A 17,781-nucleotide genomic window follows, 5' to 3' on the forward strand; every position below is an offset into this window, starting at 1 on the left:
GGAAATAACTTGCAACATGGGCAAATAATATTTGTACAGAAATGTTCACTAAAGCCAAATAAATTATGGTGCATCGACAGAGCAGTATATACATAACTATGTTCAATAAAAGATGTTCATGCAGAATTGTTACTGAAAAGGCCAGTGCAATGTTCACCAACAAAATGTAATTATAGTATAATCTCAAATAAGTGAAAACAAAATCTTTAAAGAATATACTAACCATGTGTTTTTTCTCTCGATGATGGGATTACAATGAGTTATTAGTTATCACCCTTTTTTTTTAAATTTTCCACAATAGGCATGAACTGCTTTTATTGTTCAAAAAAAGAAAGACTTGGGGCACCTGGGTAGCTCAGTTGGTTAAGCATCTGACTTTGGCTCAGGTCATGATCTCACGGTTCACGAGTTCAAGCCCCATGTCGGGCTCTGTGCTGACTCCTCAGAGCCTGGAGCCTGCTTCGGATTCTGTGTCTCCTTCTCTCTCTGCCTCTCCCCTGCTCATGCTCTGTCCCTGTCTCTCTCAAAACTAAATAACCATTTAAAAAAAAAAAAAAAAAAAAAAAAGAAAGACTTTTTGAAAGTCTCTTGGATTACTTCCTCAGATACTATTTGCCATACACACACAATCTGGGTGTGAGGGGCTGAGTATGGGGTGGAGAGACGAATAACAGCAATGAAAGAATATGAGTGTTATTTTTTTAACATGGGGCTCAAACTCACAACCCCGAGATCAAGAGTCACACGTTCTACTGACTAAGCCAGCCAAGCGCCCCTAAGAGGACCTTTTAAACACAGCTCTGGCCTTTTTGTAGCCACCGCTTCGGTAAGCCCAGTCCAGGTACTTATCCTTCAGAGTGACGGAGTCGGCACCTTTGACAGCTGAGAGAGCTTTCTACAAAAAAAAAAAAAAAAAAAAAAAAAAAAAGAAACTGCATGAGGAAATTTATAAATATCAAAGCATATTTTCTCTGCCCACCACAAGACTCACAACATGGGGCCTAGACCTTAAAAATGGCTTCAGTGTCTTCTTGGCTTTTGGCACCTTCGCTCCACTCTGCCCAAGAAATCCACAATGGTAGACAAATCTGGTCACAAAAAGAAAAACAAAAAGTTAGAAAATGATGGCCTAGCATTGTGCTCTGAAAACTAGTCACTACAGAGACAGTGTCCTGCTAAGATAACCAATATGTAAAACATGGATGCACTCCCAGTCTGTCCTCGCTGTGACCAAATAAATACTCAGTGCCCAGTAGGAATGGCAGGCCAGAGCACACACAGACTTGTGACCAAGACCCCCAAAGCAGCGCTCTCCTATCAGAGCTGGCTCCCTTCTGTCGGACAGCACTGCCTACAGCTATCCTCAGGCATCTCTGAACTAAGCAATGAAGAGTCCATAGCTGGTCAGACCCACAGCTACCCAGGTCACATCTCTGCTGTCTGGGGACCCACCACACAAGTACTACCCAATCCAGGCTCAACGATCTCATCTTCATTCATGTCTCAGAAACACACACCAATGAGCAGTAAAATAATTAAGAATTTTTCCCACTTTTACTTTCCCACTTTTACTTCCAGAACACTTTTCTCCTACTAACATAAAAGGGCCTGCTAATATATTTGTTTTTCAAATTTTTTTAACATTTATTTATTTTTGAGACAGAGAGAGCATAAATGAGGGAGGGGGCAGAGACAGAGGCACAAAATATGAAGCAGTCTCCAGACTCTGAGTTGTCAGCAGAGAGCCCAACATGGGGCTCGAACTCACAAACCGTGAGATCATGACCTGAGCTGAAGTTGGCTGCTTAACCAACTAAGCCACACAAGTGCAAAAGGGCCTGTTAATATAAAAGGACCTGGCTGGCTCAGTCAGTGGAGCGTGCAACTCTTGATATCAGGGTTTTAAGTTGGAGCCCCATGTTGGGTGTAGAGATGACTTAAAAATAAAATCTTTAAAAACAAACAAAAAAAGATTCACTGCAAAGCTTTAAGGTTTAGGAATATATGTGTGTTTAGGGGCACCTGGGTGGCTCAGTCAGTTAAGCATCCAACTTCGGCTCAGGTTTCATGAGTTTGAGCCCTGCATTGGGCTCTCTGCTTTCAGTGCAGGGCCTGCTTCGGATACTGTCTCCCCACTTCTCTCTGCCCCTCCCGTGCGCACATTCTTTCTCAAAAATGAATAAACGTTAAAAAAAAGTGTGTGTTTAAAGATCAGGCTTAAGGGCGTCTGGATGGCTCAGGTGGTTAAGCATCCAACTTTGGCTCTGCTCATGATCTTGAGATGAGTTCAAGCCCCGCGTCAGGCTCTGTGCTGACAGCTCGGAGACTGGAGCCTGCTTCGGATTCTGTGTCTCTCTCTGTGTTCCTCCCCTCGCTCACGCTGTTTCTGTCTCTGTCTCTGTCTCTCTCAAAAATAAAGATTAAAAAAAAAATTTTTTTTTTAATTAGGCTTAAAAATAAATAAAAAAATAAAAATCAGGCTTAAGTTCATCTTTGGAAGCAAGTGAAAATAATTCTCTATTAATATTTCTCACTTGTAAGATATCAAAACAGAAAACGTTCATATGATTTAGCCATTTTTCAAACAGTGAATTAGAAATAGGCTAGTAAATCAAAGTAAATCCTTCCATGCCTGACCCCTGACCCCCGGGCACAAATGCACTCTGGAGCCAGCCGTCGTCAGGTACGCAACACTGCAAAGGATCTCTGCCTCTCGAGTCTCAAAAGGTTTCCCAGACAGGAGGAAGTACAAGGGACCCAGTTCACAGACCTGGGCTTTCAGGTGTGCAAAAGCTTCTTCAAAAAGCACAGCTACGTCGGGGCTCTCGGAGTCAATCAGCACCTGCAGCTTCATCTGCCACATCGTTACAGAGTCTCTGAACGATTCAGTCCCGGCTACTGCCACCTCCAGAGCTTCCTTCAAGAAGTTGTGATGCAGCAACAACTCAATCTAGAGAAGACAAAGGATTACTGGAAAATTAACTGCAGAAAGCTACATCTCATTTTTTTTTTTTTAACGTTTATTTATTTTTGAGACAGAGAGAGACAGAGCATGAACGGGGGAGGGTCAGAGAGAGAGGGAGACACAGAATCCGAAACAGGCTCCAGGCTCTGAGCGGTCAGCACAGAGCCCGACGTGGGGCCCGAACTCACATACTGCGAGATCATGACCTGAGCCGAAGTCGGATGCTTAACCGACTGAGCCACCCAGGCGCCCCTCATTTTTTTTTTAAACATAATTTAAGCTTATTTATTTTGAGAGAAAGAGAGAAATACAGCATGAGCTACGGAGGGGCAGAGGGGAAAGAGAGAGAAAGAGAGAGAGAGACAGAGAGACAGAGAGAGAGACAGAGAGAGAGACAGAGAATCCCAAGCAGGCTCCGTGCTGTAAGTGCAGAGCCCAACTTGGGGTTTGAACTCACAAACCATGAGATCATGGCTCATAACCGACTGAGCCACCCAGGGGCCCCAAAGCTACATCTCACTGAAGGTGATAATTTCCACAGCATTTCCACTAAGCCTTTTACCATTACTGCCAAAGGGGCATAAAGTGAACAATCTGAAATTCCTTTCATTGCCTGCTCTTATTCCTAATGGCTACCAAAAAACAGAGACGATGTTGAAAGTAGAGGGCCGAAATAACTTAGATTGAAAGTTAAGTTTTTAGGGGCACCTGGTTGGCTTAGTCAGTGGAGCTTACAACTCAGTCTTGGGATTGTCAGTTCAAGCTCCACAGTGGGTGTAGAGATTATGTATAAATAAATTTTTTTTTAAACATTTAAAAAAAAAGTAAAACTTTTAATAATATAGTTCACTATAATAAACCCCACACCCACGAAAATAGAATATACTCACGAAAATAGAATATAAAAATCAGTAGACAAAACCAGTATTTGTGAGGGGTGCCTGAGTGGCTCAGCTTATTCATTCAAATGGAGTTGGACACACAATAAACTAATACAATTTTTCTGAAATATATTTGACACTATGTAACAACAGTCATGGAAGTACTCCTGTCTTAAACTTGGAAATGTTACTTTAACAAATATGGGGCACCTGGGTGGCTCAGGGGTGTGAGTGTCCAACTCTGTTTCGGCTCAGGTTGTGATCTCGCGGTTAAGTGGGTTCGAGCCCACATTGGGCTCTGTGCTGACAGCGAGGAGCCTGCTTGGGATTCTCTCTCCCTCTCTCTCAGCCCCTCCCTCACTCATGCTGTCTTTGTCTCTCTCAAAATAAATAAATAAACTTAAAAAAAAATTACTGAACAAGCAAGTAAACAGAAGGAAATCATATGTGTTCAAAATGCTTATTTTAACTATTTTAACAGGGGGGAAGAAACTTAAAACCAATTCAATTTTTAAAACTGTGGAAGAGCAAATAAAAGGCAGCATGTAATCTGCTCATTTGGCAAGCATTTTTATTGTACACTATATATGCTAGATTCAATTATCAGGAAATCAGGTATGTTCTCTACCACCCCCAGAGCCTCTAACAGGCACAGTTTGATACCTGCCATGACAGAAAAAGAATCATATGCTGTAAGAGTAAAAAGCAGAAGCACCCATCTATGGCAGCGATAAGACAGGAAACACCATTTATGCTAAGGATTAAGAAGAGGGATTTGTGAGAGAAGGCTCTCCCAACTGGCATGCACACGAGGCTGAACTGAAGAGAGAGCTTGGATACAAAAGGAAATCCAAGTTCAACATGGCTGGAGGAGTGGAATGTATACTGGAGAACTGGCAGGTGAGGCCAAGGCCATATTAGGGAGACTGACAAGCTTTATCCAAAGACCATGGGAAGCCACAGAATAATTTGATCATCGATTTTAGAAGATCATTTTGCAGAGAATAATCTGGGAAAACAATGGATGCAGAAATCAGCTAAGCATTTTAAGTTTAGAGGCAGTGTACTGAGGAACTCTCATTAAAGGCAAAGTCACCAGAGTGATGAAGTCGTAAGCTCAGGAAGGGCAGCATCAGAGATCTGGGAAGGAGAGGATGTCTGAAATAGCCAGAGTGGTGAATGACAAGATAGCAATAATGGAAAGAGAGCAGGGCTGCCAAGGCCCCTCTAAATTTACAGGGTGTGACTATCTTGCCAGCATTCAATAGCTCAAACAGCAGCAGCTGAACTCATCCAAGCCTGGGATTTTTCCCAGATGTCATAATGGGAAAACAGTACCTCACTCATGGTATAACACAGCAGGCTAGCATATAGTTTATGCATTACCTAGCTATACAGAAAAAGTATTTTCTAAAATGAACTACTGGGACCTCATCAAGATAAAAAGCTTCTCTGCACAGCGAAGGAAACAATCAGCAAAACTAAAAGGCAACCGATGGAATGAGAGAAGATATTTGCAAATGACATATCAGATAGAGTCAGTATCCAAAATCTATAAAGAACTTATCAAACTCAACACCCAAAAAACAATCCAGTGAAGAAATGGGCAAAAGACATGAATAGACACTTTTCAAAAGACATCCAGATGGCCAAGACACACGAAAAAATGCTCAACATCACTCATCATCAGGAAAATACAAATCAAAACCATAATGAGCTACCACCTCACAGCTGTCAGAATGGCTCACATTAACAACTTAGGCAACAACAGATGTTGGCGAGGATGCGGAGAAAGAGGATCTCTTTTGCATTGTTGGTGGGAATGCAAACTGGTGCAGCCTCTCTGGAAAACAGTAAGGAGGTTCTTCAAAAAATTAAAAATAGAACTACCCTACGACCCAGCAACTGCACTACTAGGTATTTATCCAAAGGACACAGATGTGCTGTTTCGAAGGGACACACGCACCCCAATGTTTATAGCAGCACTGTCGACAATAACCAAAGTATGGAAAGAGCCCAAATGTCTACCGATGGATGAATAAAGAAATGTATGTGTGTACATAGGTATGTATGTATGTATGTATGTATGTTTGTATATATGTATATACATACACACAGACACACACACACACAATGGAGTATTACTCAGTGATCAGAAAGAATGAAATCTTGCCATTTGCAACAACATGGATGGAACTAGAGGGTATTATGCAAAGCAAAATTAGAGAAAGACAAATATCATATCATATGACTTCACCCATATGTGGAATTTAAGATATAAAACAGATGAACACGGGGGAAGAGAAGAAAAATAATATAAAAACAGGAAGGGGACAAAACTTAAGAGACGCTTAAATACAAAGAACAAACTGAGGGTTACTGGAGGGGCTGTGGGTGGGAGGATGGCTACATGGGAAAGGGGGCACTGAGGAAGACACTTGTTGGCATGAGCGCTGGGTGTCATACATAGGGGATGAATCAATCACTGGATTCTACTCCTGAAATCATTATTGCACCATATGCTAACTTGGATGTAAATTAAAAAATAAATAAATAAATAATAAAAACTAAATAAAAAGTATTTTGGGGGCACCTAGGTGGCTCAGTTGGTTGAGCATCAGGCTCTTGATTTCGACTCAGGTCATGATCTCACAATTCATGAGATCAAGCCCACCGTCAGGCTCTGTGCTAACAGTGTGGAACCTGCTTGAGGTTCTCTCTATCCCTCTCTCTACCCCTCCTCCATGTCTGCCCCCATTCTCTCTCACTCTCTCTCAAAATAAATAAACATTTAAAAAGTATTTTTTTTAATAAATTTTTTTTTAAACATTTATTTATTTTTAAGACAGAGAGAGACAGAGCATGAACGGAGGAGGGTCAGAGAGAGGGAGACACAGAATCTGAAACAGGCTCCAGGCTCCGAGCTGTCCGCACAGAGCTGGACGCGGGGCTCGAACTCGCGAGATCATGACCTGAGCCGAAGTCGGCCGCTTAACCGACTGAGCCACCCAGGCGCCCCTAAAAAGTATTTTTTAAGGGTTGCCTGGGTAGCCTAGTCAGTTAAGCATCCGACTCCTGATTTTGGCTCAGGTCATGATCTCAAGGGTTGGTAAATTCGAGCCCCGCGCATCGGGTTCTGTGCTGACAGTGCAGAGCCTGCTTGGAATTCTGTCTCCTCCTCTCTCTGCCCCTCCCCCGTTTGCCCTTTGTATCTTTTTCAAAAACAAAAACTCTTAAAAAGTATTTTTTAAATGTTAACGTACGAACATTTTTTTATAAGTTAACAACTTTGTGAGCTGCCAAAAACAAGGATCACTATTTTTTTTTTTTAATTTTAGAGAGAGAGAGAACACACATACACACAATGCACGAAAGAAAGAGGGAGAGGGAGAGAGAGGCAATCTTAAGCAGGCTGCATGCTCAGCACGGAACCCAAGGCCAGGCTTGATCTCACAACCCTGGGATCATGACCTGAGCCGAAATCAAGAATCGGACACCCAACTGACTGAATCACCCAGACGCTCCTCACTAACACTGTTTTAAAATCAAGTAAACAAACTCAGAAAAGTTAAGTGGTTTGCCCAAGTTGTCTAGCTAGTAAGTGACAAAACCCAATGTAGAAATACCTCAGCGCACTATCCTGGTCTCCATACCAATCCTCACCCACCCCAGAAAGTAGGCATGGGTTAACAGGTTTCTTACTAGAATGTCAGCTTCTGAAACACAGGAACACATCTAACCTCTCTTTATTTTTATCGTACCAATGCTTAATCTGGGCTAGGCAGATATTCAGGAAAGGGATGTTCAGGACAAGATGTATGGGTAAACAAAATAAACCCAAGTTGCGACTCCCTGTTCTGGCTATTTTCCACCACGTAACATTCCTTTCTTTACTGTACAGATTTCATTTCCGGCATATACCAAATACCGAGCGTCAAATGTAATGTCACTCATCTTCCATACCAAACATCCAAATGGGTTTAGTCACATAACACATAACAATATATTAAAACACATGACACCATCATGAGCCAACTGGAATCAAGTACATGTTACTGGCAGTGAATGTGCCCTTACCCACTGCTTGTACTGAAATTCCGGTAGAAGTCTGAGTTCATGTGCCTTCCTGAACGCCATCATGGTTCTTTCCAGCCTCTGAAATCAGAAAAATCTCTCAGTTCGTTACAAACATCCCCACAGGGGTCTGTGGCCTCTGACAAGAACAAGTGCAACCAAGAAAAGGAACTTGAGGTAGTTTCCCTTATGATTAGACCCGCTAAACAGCACACCAAACACAGCCCAGTAACAGGGTGCTTCTTAATCAGGTGGCCGGAAAAAGGATACAGCAGGCTCAGACCTTCAGAATGACAGGTCAACCACAAGGGGAAAGAGCTTAGGTTAAGTTCTTGGAAGCTGTCCCAGGCCCCAAAGGAGCCACGTGTCTGCTCTTTTTACAGAAAACAGTCACTTTCTAGTCAGCCACTATAACCATGTAACGTAGGTCCTCACCTTCTCTCTGAGGAACTGACTGCTTGTCTTCTTGGTGAATCTTTCCAAGCAGAAGGTGATGTAACACTTCCACATGGCCTCTGGAAAAGTCAGATTATGCAGATCACATCACTAGTTCTCTCCATTTAACAGTCATCATACATCTTTCCTTTGAAGGGAAATTCCTCTGAAAAAGGTTTTAAGCTAGTCCGGTGGAAAAAACTAGTTATTCTGATTACAGCTAATCAAACATCTCAAATACTGAGTAATGACTTAGCTATAAAAAGTAAAGGGCAGCCTGTGTGGCTCAGTCGGTTAGGCATTCAACTTCGGCTCAGGTCATGATCTCATGGCTGGTTTCAGTTCAAGCCCCGCGTCGGGCTCTGCGCCGACAGCTCAGAGCCTGGAGCCTGCTTCAGATTCTGTGTCTCCCTCTCTCTGCCCCTTCCTTCCCTGCTCACGCTCTCTCTCTCAAAAATTAAACATTAACACTCCAATATATAAAATTTGGAAGCAAGTCTGTATGAAAAGAGAATTAGAGAATGACAATCTTCTGAATTATCATTTCCTATGTACCATTTCCCCCAAACGGATACCATTACTATTGAAGAAGGTCATCAAAGCTCCATCTTTGACCACCACAGAACAAGTTGGAAAGGCAGGCACACTGTAAACTAGCACAGAGAGAATCCTGAAACTGACGTTGGTAATGGGAACGGAAGCTTCGGCTTCCCATTCGTGAATACTAACTTCGACACCACCCCAAGGTTTGGTGAAGTTCACCTGTAGGGAGAGTCTTCACCGCCTCTTCATACACAGCACAGCACCTCTCCTCCTTCCGGCCCACCTCCACTGCTCTGGCTTGTTTCGTCGCAGGCTGCTCTCCTCCTGGCTGTGACTCTATCTCTAATTCTCGCCGTGCCACATAATCCCAAGTGAGAGGGTCATCTGTGTGTAGAGCCTGAAGGCTGAAAAGCAGTTCACTGGCATCAGCCCTATGACACGAAACTTAACTCAGTATCAAACAGAGACAGTCCCCAATGCTCTAAAAATGCACCCAGGGGCACCTGGGTGCCTTAGTCGGTTGGGCAACCGACTTGGGCTCAGGTCATGATCTCACGGTTCATGAGTTCGAGCCCCATGTCGGGCTCTGTGCTGACAGCTTGGAGCCTGGAGCCTGCTTCAGATTCTGTCTCCCTTTCTCTGTACCTTCCCTGCTTACACACTGTGTCTCTCAAAAGTAAACGTTAAAAAAAAAAAAAAAATTTAAGAGTGCACTCGGGACACCCCTTTAACAATTCCATTACCAGGAGACAATTCCCCAGCAAGCCCTCCAGAGATCTTCACGCTCACTGTATAAATTTTGTCAATCAATCAGAGTTGTGGCACATTTATTAGGTTTCAGAATGTTTCAGATTTCATTCACAAGTTAGCTCTCAAAGTTAAATCAACAGGTATGTGTGATGAGACAGTCCTTGAGCCCTGGAGAACCTTATATCCAAGCTCTTGATTTTCTGTAACAGAGGCAAGGAAAAAAAAAAAAAAGCACGACCTAAACCTCTACCAAAGCTCTGAAGGCATCCAAAGGGCAAACAAGCCAAGTTCTGTTTTATCTCCTGTGAAAGTAAGGGGTGCTACCTAAGAGTGATATACCCACAAGGCAGGCTGCAAAAAATTCTCAAACAATATGCTCCAACATTGAAGAATAAAATAACCTACAGCAATCACTGCAAACCTTTATGAGGACCACTCTCATTCTATGGACAAAAGACATGCCAGAACAGCAGAAATATACGTCTTAATATCAGCTGTACGATATGTTTGTCACTGAGTAAAGACAAACTAACTCCCAAGAGAAGCCCAGAAGTGAGTCAAACAAGTTCTCCAGAGATATTTACTTTTCTATGACTTACTATGATACAAAAGCCCTAAAACCTTGCTTTCTTCCAAGGACTTAGCACAGTGTCTTCTTTCCCTCTTTCTAAACACCCAACCTCAAACTTTTACCACAAGATCGGAAATAGACATATTCACCTTTCCACGAACTTACTTACTCATCATAAATTTCTCTTTGCAGATCTTTGGCAAAGTCAAATAGCTGTGCAATTGTAAGCAGTGACACATGAAATTCTGCACCTAAAATTTTAAAAATTGGGAAGGGGAGTAAGACTGTCAAGTGTCATTTTACTGTAAAGAACCACTTTCTTCTACAAGAAAGTACCACTTTCTTGATGTACTAGAGCTAATTCTTTTGTATTATTTGAGAAATAGGACAAAACAGAAAAAAAAATCACCCATAGCCCCACTACACAAGCAAAGTCATTAGTGATATTTTAGAGTATTCATAAGTACTTCTTTTCTTCTACTAAACATCTTAAAAGCATAAAGAAATGTTCTAAATCACCTATTTCTTTCCAACTCTCCATGTGAATTAAATACTCGATAAACTTACTGAAATGTTCAAGTATACCCTAAGGGGCTATCAATGTTTTCTGAAAGAAACAGGACACTATTCCCATAGAATCTTATATACACTCTAACAGAATTTCTAACATAAATTTTCAACATTAGCTAAAGGTCTTCCTCCCTTTTAATTTTTTTAATGCTTATGTTTTAGAGAGAGAGAGAGAGACAGAGTATGAGTGAGGAAGGGCAGAGAGAGTGGGAGACGCAGAATCTGAGGCGGGCTCCAGGCTCCGAGCTGTCAGCACCGAGCCCGATGAAGAGCTCAAACTCACAAATGCAGAGCTCAAACTCACAAACTACAAGATCATGACCTGAGCTGAAGTCAGTCGCTTAACCGGCTGAGCCACCCAGGCGCCCCAGTCTTCCTCATTTTAAATAGAACATTGTGGGGTGACTGGGTAGCTCAATCAGTTAAGCATCAAACTTCAGCTCAGATCATAATCTTGCAGTTCATGAGTTCAAGCCCCATGTCAGGCTCTGCACTATCTGCACGGATAATGCAGAGCCTGGTTGGGATTCTCTCTCTCTCTCTCTCTCTCTCTCTCTGCCACACCCTGCCCACACATATTTGCATTCTCTCTCTCTCAAAATAAACATAATAAATAGAATGTTGCACTTTCCATCATAAATATTCAAAACATACGTACCTTTAATTATGTTCACAGAATTTTTGTAGATAATCCGTGCCAACTCGCCCTTAAGGATTTCTTCAGGATAATCAAGATTCCCCTAAAGAGTATTATAGTAAACATAACAGATAATGCCAGTAACTAGAAAAAGCACTAGGATAAAAATTAACAGCCCTAGACTATCTGTGCCATATGACCTCTGGCAAACCACGTCTCTCTCTGGGCCACTTCCCTCACTTGTAAAATGTGCAGCCTGAACAAGACCACTGATCTTCCCAATGTGTTCTCTCAGGCTCCTAGAGCAATAGCAAGATCACATGGCTTAAGGCCTGACTCTACTTGGACCAGAGCAGGTCAGGTTTTACATGGCTTGTTTACCCTTCTGGGTAAACTTTTATTTGAATAAAAAAGTTCACAGCTGGAAACCACAATAACAGATGATAGCAAAGTTCCTTTTTCAGCTCAAACATTCTAAAGCTTTTCTTTAAAATTACCGTCACCAAAAAAATTATATAAAAAGCTAGGAACCACACATTTCACAACCTTCCTCGAGCTCCTTCAACCCATTAGTATGTCATTTAATGAAACCATAAAGTATTAGGGAAACCATTTACCCTTCGATCAGTAATAAATTATTTTGAGGACTACTTCAAACAGTCCAAATGTGTATTTTTAAAGCACAGAATTCCATTTTTATTACTAAGCCCGTTTAATTAAATGAACTCTAGATTCATCTCAAAGTTTCAAAACTGGCATTAAATAAAAAATACATTTAAAAAATTGTCTCTTATTCCTAAGAAGGCTCAAAGCACTATTAATTGTTAATGTGTGATGACATGTTCGGATCTTACCACATCCATTTTGGCCTTTTCAAATTCTTCCTTTTCCTTCCTCAGTTTCTCAGTATGCATCAGCTCCATCCTAAAGTACTATACAAGGGAAATTATAAACTGAAAATCTTTGGAAATATATATTTTTTTAATTAGAAATATATAAGATGCCATTTTTTACCCATAAATATCAGATCTGTGAAAGTCTGGGGATAGCGTGATATTTTTTGTTATGAAACTAGATGACACTGACAAGAAGGGAGTTCCTTGTGATGGTAGAACAGCTCTGCATTTTGATTGTGGTGGTGGTTACACAAATCTACACATGTAAAAAAAAAAAAAAAAAAAAATGACAGAGAACCAACCATATGCACACATTAGACCAATGTCAATTTCCTGATTTTAATATATGTATTATAATTTCATAAAATTAACCATCAGGAGGTGCCTGGGTGGCTCAGTCGGTTGAGGGACTAACTCTTGATTTCAGCTCAGGTCATGATCTCACAGTTGTGGGATCGAGCCCTGTGTTGGGCTCTATGCTGACAATGCAGAGTCTGCTTGGGATTCTCTCTCCCCCTCGCTCTCTGCCCCTCCCCCACTTGCATTCTCTCTCAAAATAAATAAATGTGAAAAAAAAGTTTTATAAATTTCTTAAAGTTTATTTATATTTTGAAGGAAAGAGAGACAGCGTGAGCGAGACAGGGGGACACAGAATCCAAAGCAGGCTCCAGGCTCTGAGCTGTCAGCACAGAGCCCAACACAGGGCTCAAACTCCCGAGCGGTGAGATCATGACCTAAGCCAAAGGTGGACTCTTAAACCGACTGAGCCACCCAGGCACCCTCTAATTTACTTTGAAAAAGAATAAGGAATAAACCTATTTCTATTTTTGGAAATACCAGTTTGAGTATTTAGGAAAACTTCAAAAAAACATAAACAATACTTCCATAAAATAACCTTATAACGGCAGGGAGGAGTGATACTTATTGTTTCTCAATCAAAATACTACAGGTAGCAAAGGGATATCGAAAAGAATATGAAAACAAGGGAAGAAATGCTGAGCTGCAATATAAAACATCATTAAAGAACTACAAGACCAAAAATCACTAGTTAGGACAGCTACAGAACCTACAAGCATAAAGACCCAAATCGGGGTGCCTGGGTGGCTCAGTCAGTTAAGCATCTGACTTTGGCTCAGGTCATGATCTAGTGGTTCGTGAGTTCGAGCCCTGCGTTGGGTTCTGTGCTGACAGCTCAGAGCCTGGAGCCTGCTTCAGATTCTGTGTCTCCCTTTCTCTCTACCCCTCTCCTGCTAGCGCTCTGTATCTCTCTCAAAAATAAACAAAAAAAAAAAAATTAAAAAAAAAAAAGACCCACATCTTTTTCCATCAAATAAGGCTTCATTTTCAATTGAAGACAAGACAGTAGTTTCTCCCTTATCCTAACAAATACCTCAAAAAAGGGCAGCTTCTAAAAATACACCATTTTTAGCACTTGCTTTTTTCTTAATTGAAAGTCTGGCCATCACTGTTCTAGTGCCTCCCTCTAAGGCGTTAAGTCCAGCAAGAGGGGAAGGAGGGATATATCTCAAGAAAAAAGAGACAATAAGAATAAGTGGGGAAAAATGAAGAGAAGCCAAAAGAAGAAGATAGAAAAAGAGAGAGAAAGGAAGGAGAGAAAGAAGATAAGAAGTAGGGAAGGTACATGCAAGGGAAAAAACAACAAAGGTATAAAGATGGCTGAACCCTGGCCCCACAACGAAAATAGGTAGGGTCCAGTTCCCCACCCCTCCCAACCATAATGGGCAGTAAGAGTTCTAATCTCTAACAACCTGGAAGATGCACACGGTCAACACCTAATACTGGCCAAGAAACAGCTTCGCCACTCTCCTCTTCCAGCAGCTCCTCTACTTATCCCTAGCCTCCACAAATCCAAGTCTTTTTAACTTAATCAAGAATGTAAGTCTACAGAGGACCAAAACCGAGACATCACTCTTTCACCTTACAGGTACACAACTCACTTCTTGATAAAGTTTTGGGCACTCTGGATGAAAGCGCAGAGCTCGAAGAAATAGTTGTCTTGCACTTTCTGAAGATAAGCGATCTTCCATTTCCCATTTGGCTGCCATAATCCACAAAGCTATATAAATAAAAAACATCAGACTTCATTTCAATAAATCAATCAAGTCAGACTAAAAAAAAAAAAGATCAATGCTCCTATTTTAATACTCAAAGAATTTTTTTTAATCTTCCCAAAAGAGGAAAGGGATGGAGAGAGGGAATTTCAATGGTTATTTGTAAAGTATTGCTGCTTTAACTAAAATTAGAGTATTCTGGGGCACCTGGGTGGCTCAGTGTGTTAAGTATCCGAGTATTGATTTCAGCTCAGGTCATGATCTCACAGTCCATGGGTTCAAGCCCCGTGTCAGGCTCTGAGCTGATAGCACAGAGCCTGCTTGGGATTCTCTCTCTCCCTGTCTCTCTGCCCCTCCCGCATGCTTATGTGTACTCTCTCTCTCAAAATAAACTTTAAATAAAATAAAAATAAATAAATAAAAATTAGAATATTCTGAAGCGAAGAGGTAAATGATAACATCTGTGGGTACGTATGTGCCTCATTCAATCTAAGATCAACATCACTATAAGTCACATATAAACTTTAGAACTATAAAAATACTGGAAGAAATTGTGCATCTTAGAATCAATGAAATAAAAATATTTCACTCTTTTTCTTTATTTAAGTAGCTTATAATTTCTTTTGAATGGCTCAACATTAAAAATAAAATTTTTATCACACCTGTTGGGAATAAAGGCTTTAAAAACAAAAACCTTTGTCTTTCTACACAGGAAATCAACGTCGAGTTAACATTCCAGCTATTTCCCTAGAAACTTAATAAAAGTCAGCTATGTTACCAGACAAGACTGCCTTCGGTAAAAATGACTCATGGTTAGTAACCACGTCTGGACTAGAAGGGTTATTAATGAGAGAGCATGACTGCTTTGGGCTTTCCTGAGCATGTGACTCCTGAAATTGAGCACAGTCCTTTCTAGGATCCCTGGAAGCTGTGCCCATCCACAGGACTTCTAAATCAGAGCTGTTTCTCCACCCATTCACATGGTCTCATTCCCTCACACCTGAACTGTCATCTTGGGGACCAAAGACTGGCCTCCAAATTGCTAAGAGTACTCTACTAAAGACTCTCACCTAATGCTGTATCCTCTGGTGAATTAACTGGTGCCAAATGTGGCCTATCTTAGCCTGTGTAGCGTGAACCTGGTTGAGCCTAATACTTGAGAATAGGCACTGGAGTACCTCCCCTATAAGATTATGTGCTATTTCACACAGTATTCACAAGAGACGTCTTTCTCTTACAAAACATGAGTACCTAATATGTGCCAGGCACTCTTGCAAAATCTGAGTTAACATTTTCCCCTTTAAGTTTTTAAGTTTTCCCCTCTAAGTGCCCCTTAAATGTGAATACATCCAAATAGAATGCCTCTCAAAGGACCAAAGAGTTTCTTTTATCATCATCTAAAAAGAAACTTAGTGGGGTGCCAGGCTGGCTCAGTCAGTAGAGCAGGTGACTCTTGATCTCTGGGTCATGAGTTCAAGTCTCATGTTGCATACAGAACTTTTTTTTAAACTTTTAATGTTTATTATTTTTTTTAACGTTTATTTATTTTTGAGACAGAGAGAGACAGAGCATGAACAGGGGAGGGGCAGAGAGAGAGGGAGACACAGAACCGAAACAGGCTCCAGGCTCTGAGCTGTCAGCACAGAGCCCGACGCGGGGCTTGAACTCACGGACCGCGAGATCATGACCTGAGCCGAAGTCAGACACTTAACCGACCAAGCCACCCAGGCGCCCCTAATGTTTATTTTTGAGAGAAAGTGGGAGAGGGGCAGAGAGAGGGAGACAGAGGATCCCAAAAAGGCTACACACTTGACAGCAGAGATCGATATGGGGCTTAAACTCACAAACCATGAGATCATGACCTGGGTCAAGGTCGGAGGTTTAACGTACTGAGCCAACCAGACGCCCTACACAGAGCATATTTTTAAAAATAACAATAAAATAAAGTAAAACATACTTTAAAAATAAATGAATAAAATACTTTTTAACATAAATAAATAGTAAGTAAATAAATAAGTAAATAAAAAAGAAATTTAGTCCTTCTTGCCCACAGGTACAATACTCAACACAATAAATGATACACAATATACAGGGATGAACTAAGAGGCAGCTATTCAGAAACCAGAACTGCTGAGGCCTAGTACCTATGCTCAAGTTCTCAAACTAATTTCTTTTAGGTTTATGAAGCAAAATAAATGCCAAAATAGCTTGAGTCTACACAAAAGGTAGAAGAACTGACAAGGATCTCACCATACCTGGCTTGTTTGAATGAATGGCCAACATGGCAGAAAATACCTTGCTAAGTTGAGCTTTGGTGGCCTGTAAGAGAGAAAAAGCAATTCTACTTCCTATACGCTGAACTCATTATTAGTCATCTCTAAGTGATCTGTACTGTTTCCTTACCAACTTAAAATCCAATGGGGCAAGATATGCTCTTGTAGGGACATAGAAACAAATATAGACACACTCATAGTTTTTTCTACCTAAACCACTACATGCAAACATTCTAAGTATCTAAACAAATCTAACTTTACTAAATAAATACACACAACAAAGATCATCTTCTGACTTAGAAACCATTTATATAGTCTTCAGATATGCAAATGTTGTTACACTGAAGTTCAGCCTTCTTGAGTCTTTTCCGATTTACTAACCCCACAACGTTGGAGCAAACATGGAGTTCAGTACTCAAGCACGGAGCTTAAAAGGCAGACTTACTAAAAGAACAAGGAAGCAAGACACAACTGCGCAATACTCACCCATTTCTTACAAAAGACTATATAGGATAGCCAAAGTTGAACATCATCCTGCAAGAAAAGCAATGTAGTAAGCTGCTCGAATTTGAACTTAATACATAATACTTTTGCACTAATTACCTTTTTTTAGAAAGAGAGGGAGATTTCAGGAAAGCCAATGTGTTACACATGGCTCAGCCTATTAGGCTGTTACTCACTGAGGTCTTAGATCTCTTAAATGTGTTAACTCCATCTGGCCACCCGTTCTCACCTACCATGCTCCAAGACAAAATTTGTTGTCTATCCAATTTGCTCAATGCGGTTTTGTTTTCATTTCTTTAATGTGTATTTATATTTAATGGTGGGGGGAAAGGGGGAGGGGCGGCGGCGGAGGGGGCCAGGAGACAGAGGATCCAAAGCAGGCTCCATGCTGATAGCAGAGAGCCTGATGTGAGGCTCGAACTCACGAACCGCAAGATCATGACCTGAGCTGAAGTCAAACATTTAACCAACTGAGCCACCTAGGCGCCCTTTGTTTTCTTTTTAAAAATATTTTATTTATTTTTGAGAGAGAAGAACAGGGGAAGGGCGGAGAGAGAGAAAGAGAGAATGTGAATTCAAAGCAGGCTCCATGCTATCAGCACACAGCCTG

At 41.2% G+C, this 17,781-nt stretch overlaps 1 protein-coding gene across 2 annotated transcripts in view; it reads right to left on the minus strand.

Annotated features, from left to right (window-relative positions):
• UTP6 (UTP6 small subunit processome component) overlaps positions 1-17,781 on the minus strand; it is a 29,987-nt gene that overhangs the window by 5,807 nt on the left and 6,399 nt on the right. Inside the window, exons 5-16 of one of the 2 annotated variants that reach the window (XM_060646720.3) lie at positions 17,154-17,201; positions 16,650-16,713; positions 14,281-14,399; positions 12,281-12,358; positions 11,448-11,529; positions 10,389-10,470; positions 9,118-9,329; positions 8,356-8,435; positions 7,924-8,001; positions 2,771-2,950; positions 1,008-1,088; positions 786-895 (exon numbers count right to left, since the gene is read on the minus strand). In XM_060646720.3, coding sequence (XP_060502703.1) covers positions 786-895; positions 1,008-1,088; positions 2,771-2,950; positions 7,924-8,001; positions 8,356-8,435; positions 9,118-9,329; positions 10,389-10,470; positions 11,448-11,529; positions 12,281-12,358; positions 14,281-14,399; positions 16,650-16,713; positions 17,154-17,201 — 1,214 coding nt within the window. The remainder of the gene's footprint in view (positions 1-785; positions 896-1,007; positions 1,089-2,770; positions 2,951-7,923; positions 8,002-8,355; positions 8,436-9,117; positions 9,330-10,388; positions 10,471-11,447; positions 11,530-12,280; positions 12,359-14,280; positions 14,400-16,649; positions 16,714-17,153; positions 17,202-17,781) is intronic. The other variant, XM_060646721.3, reaches the window with a different exon arrangement.

This window comes from Panthera onca, chromosome E1 (assembly GCF_046562875.1).
Source record: "Panthera onca isolate mPanOnc1 chromosome E1, mPanOnc1 haplotype 2, whole genome shotgun sequence".
NCBI classification, from domain to species: domain Eukaryota; kingdom Metazoa; phylum Chordata; class Mammalia; order Carnivora; family Felidae; genus Panthera; species Panthera onca.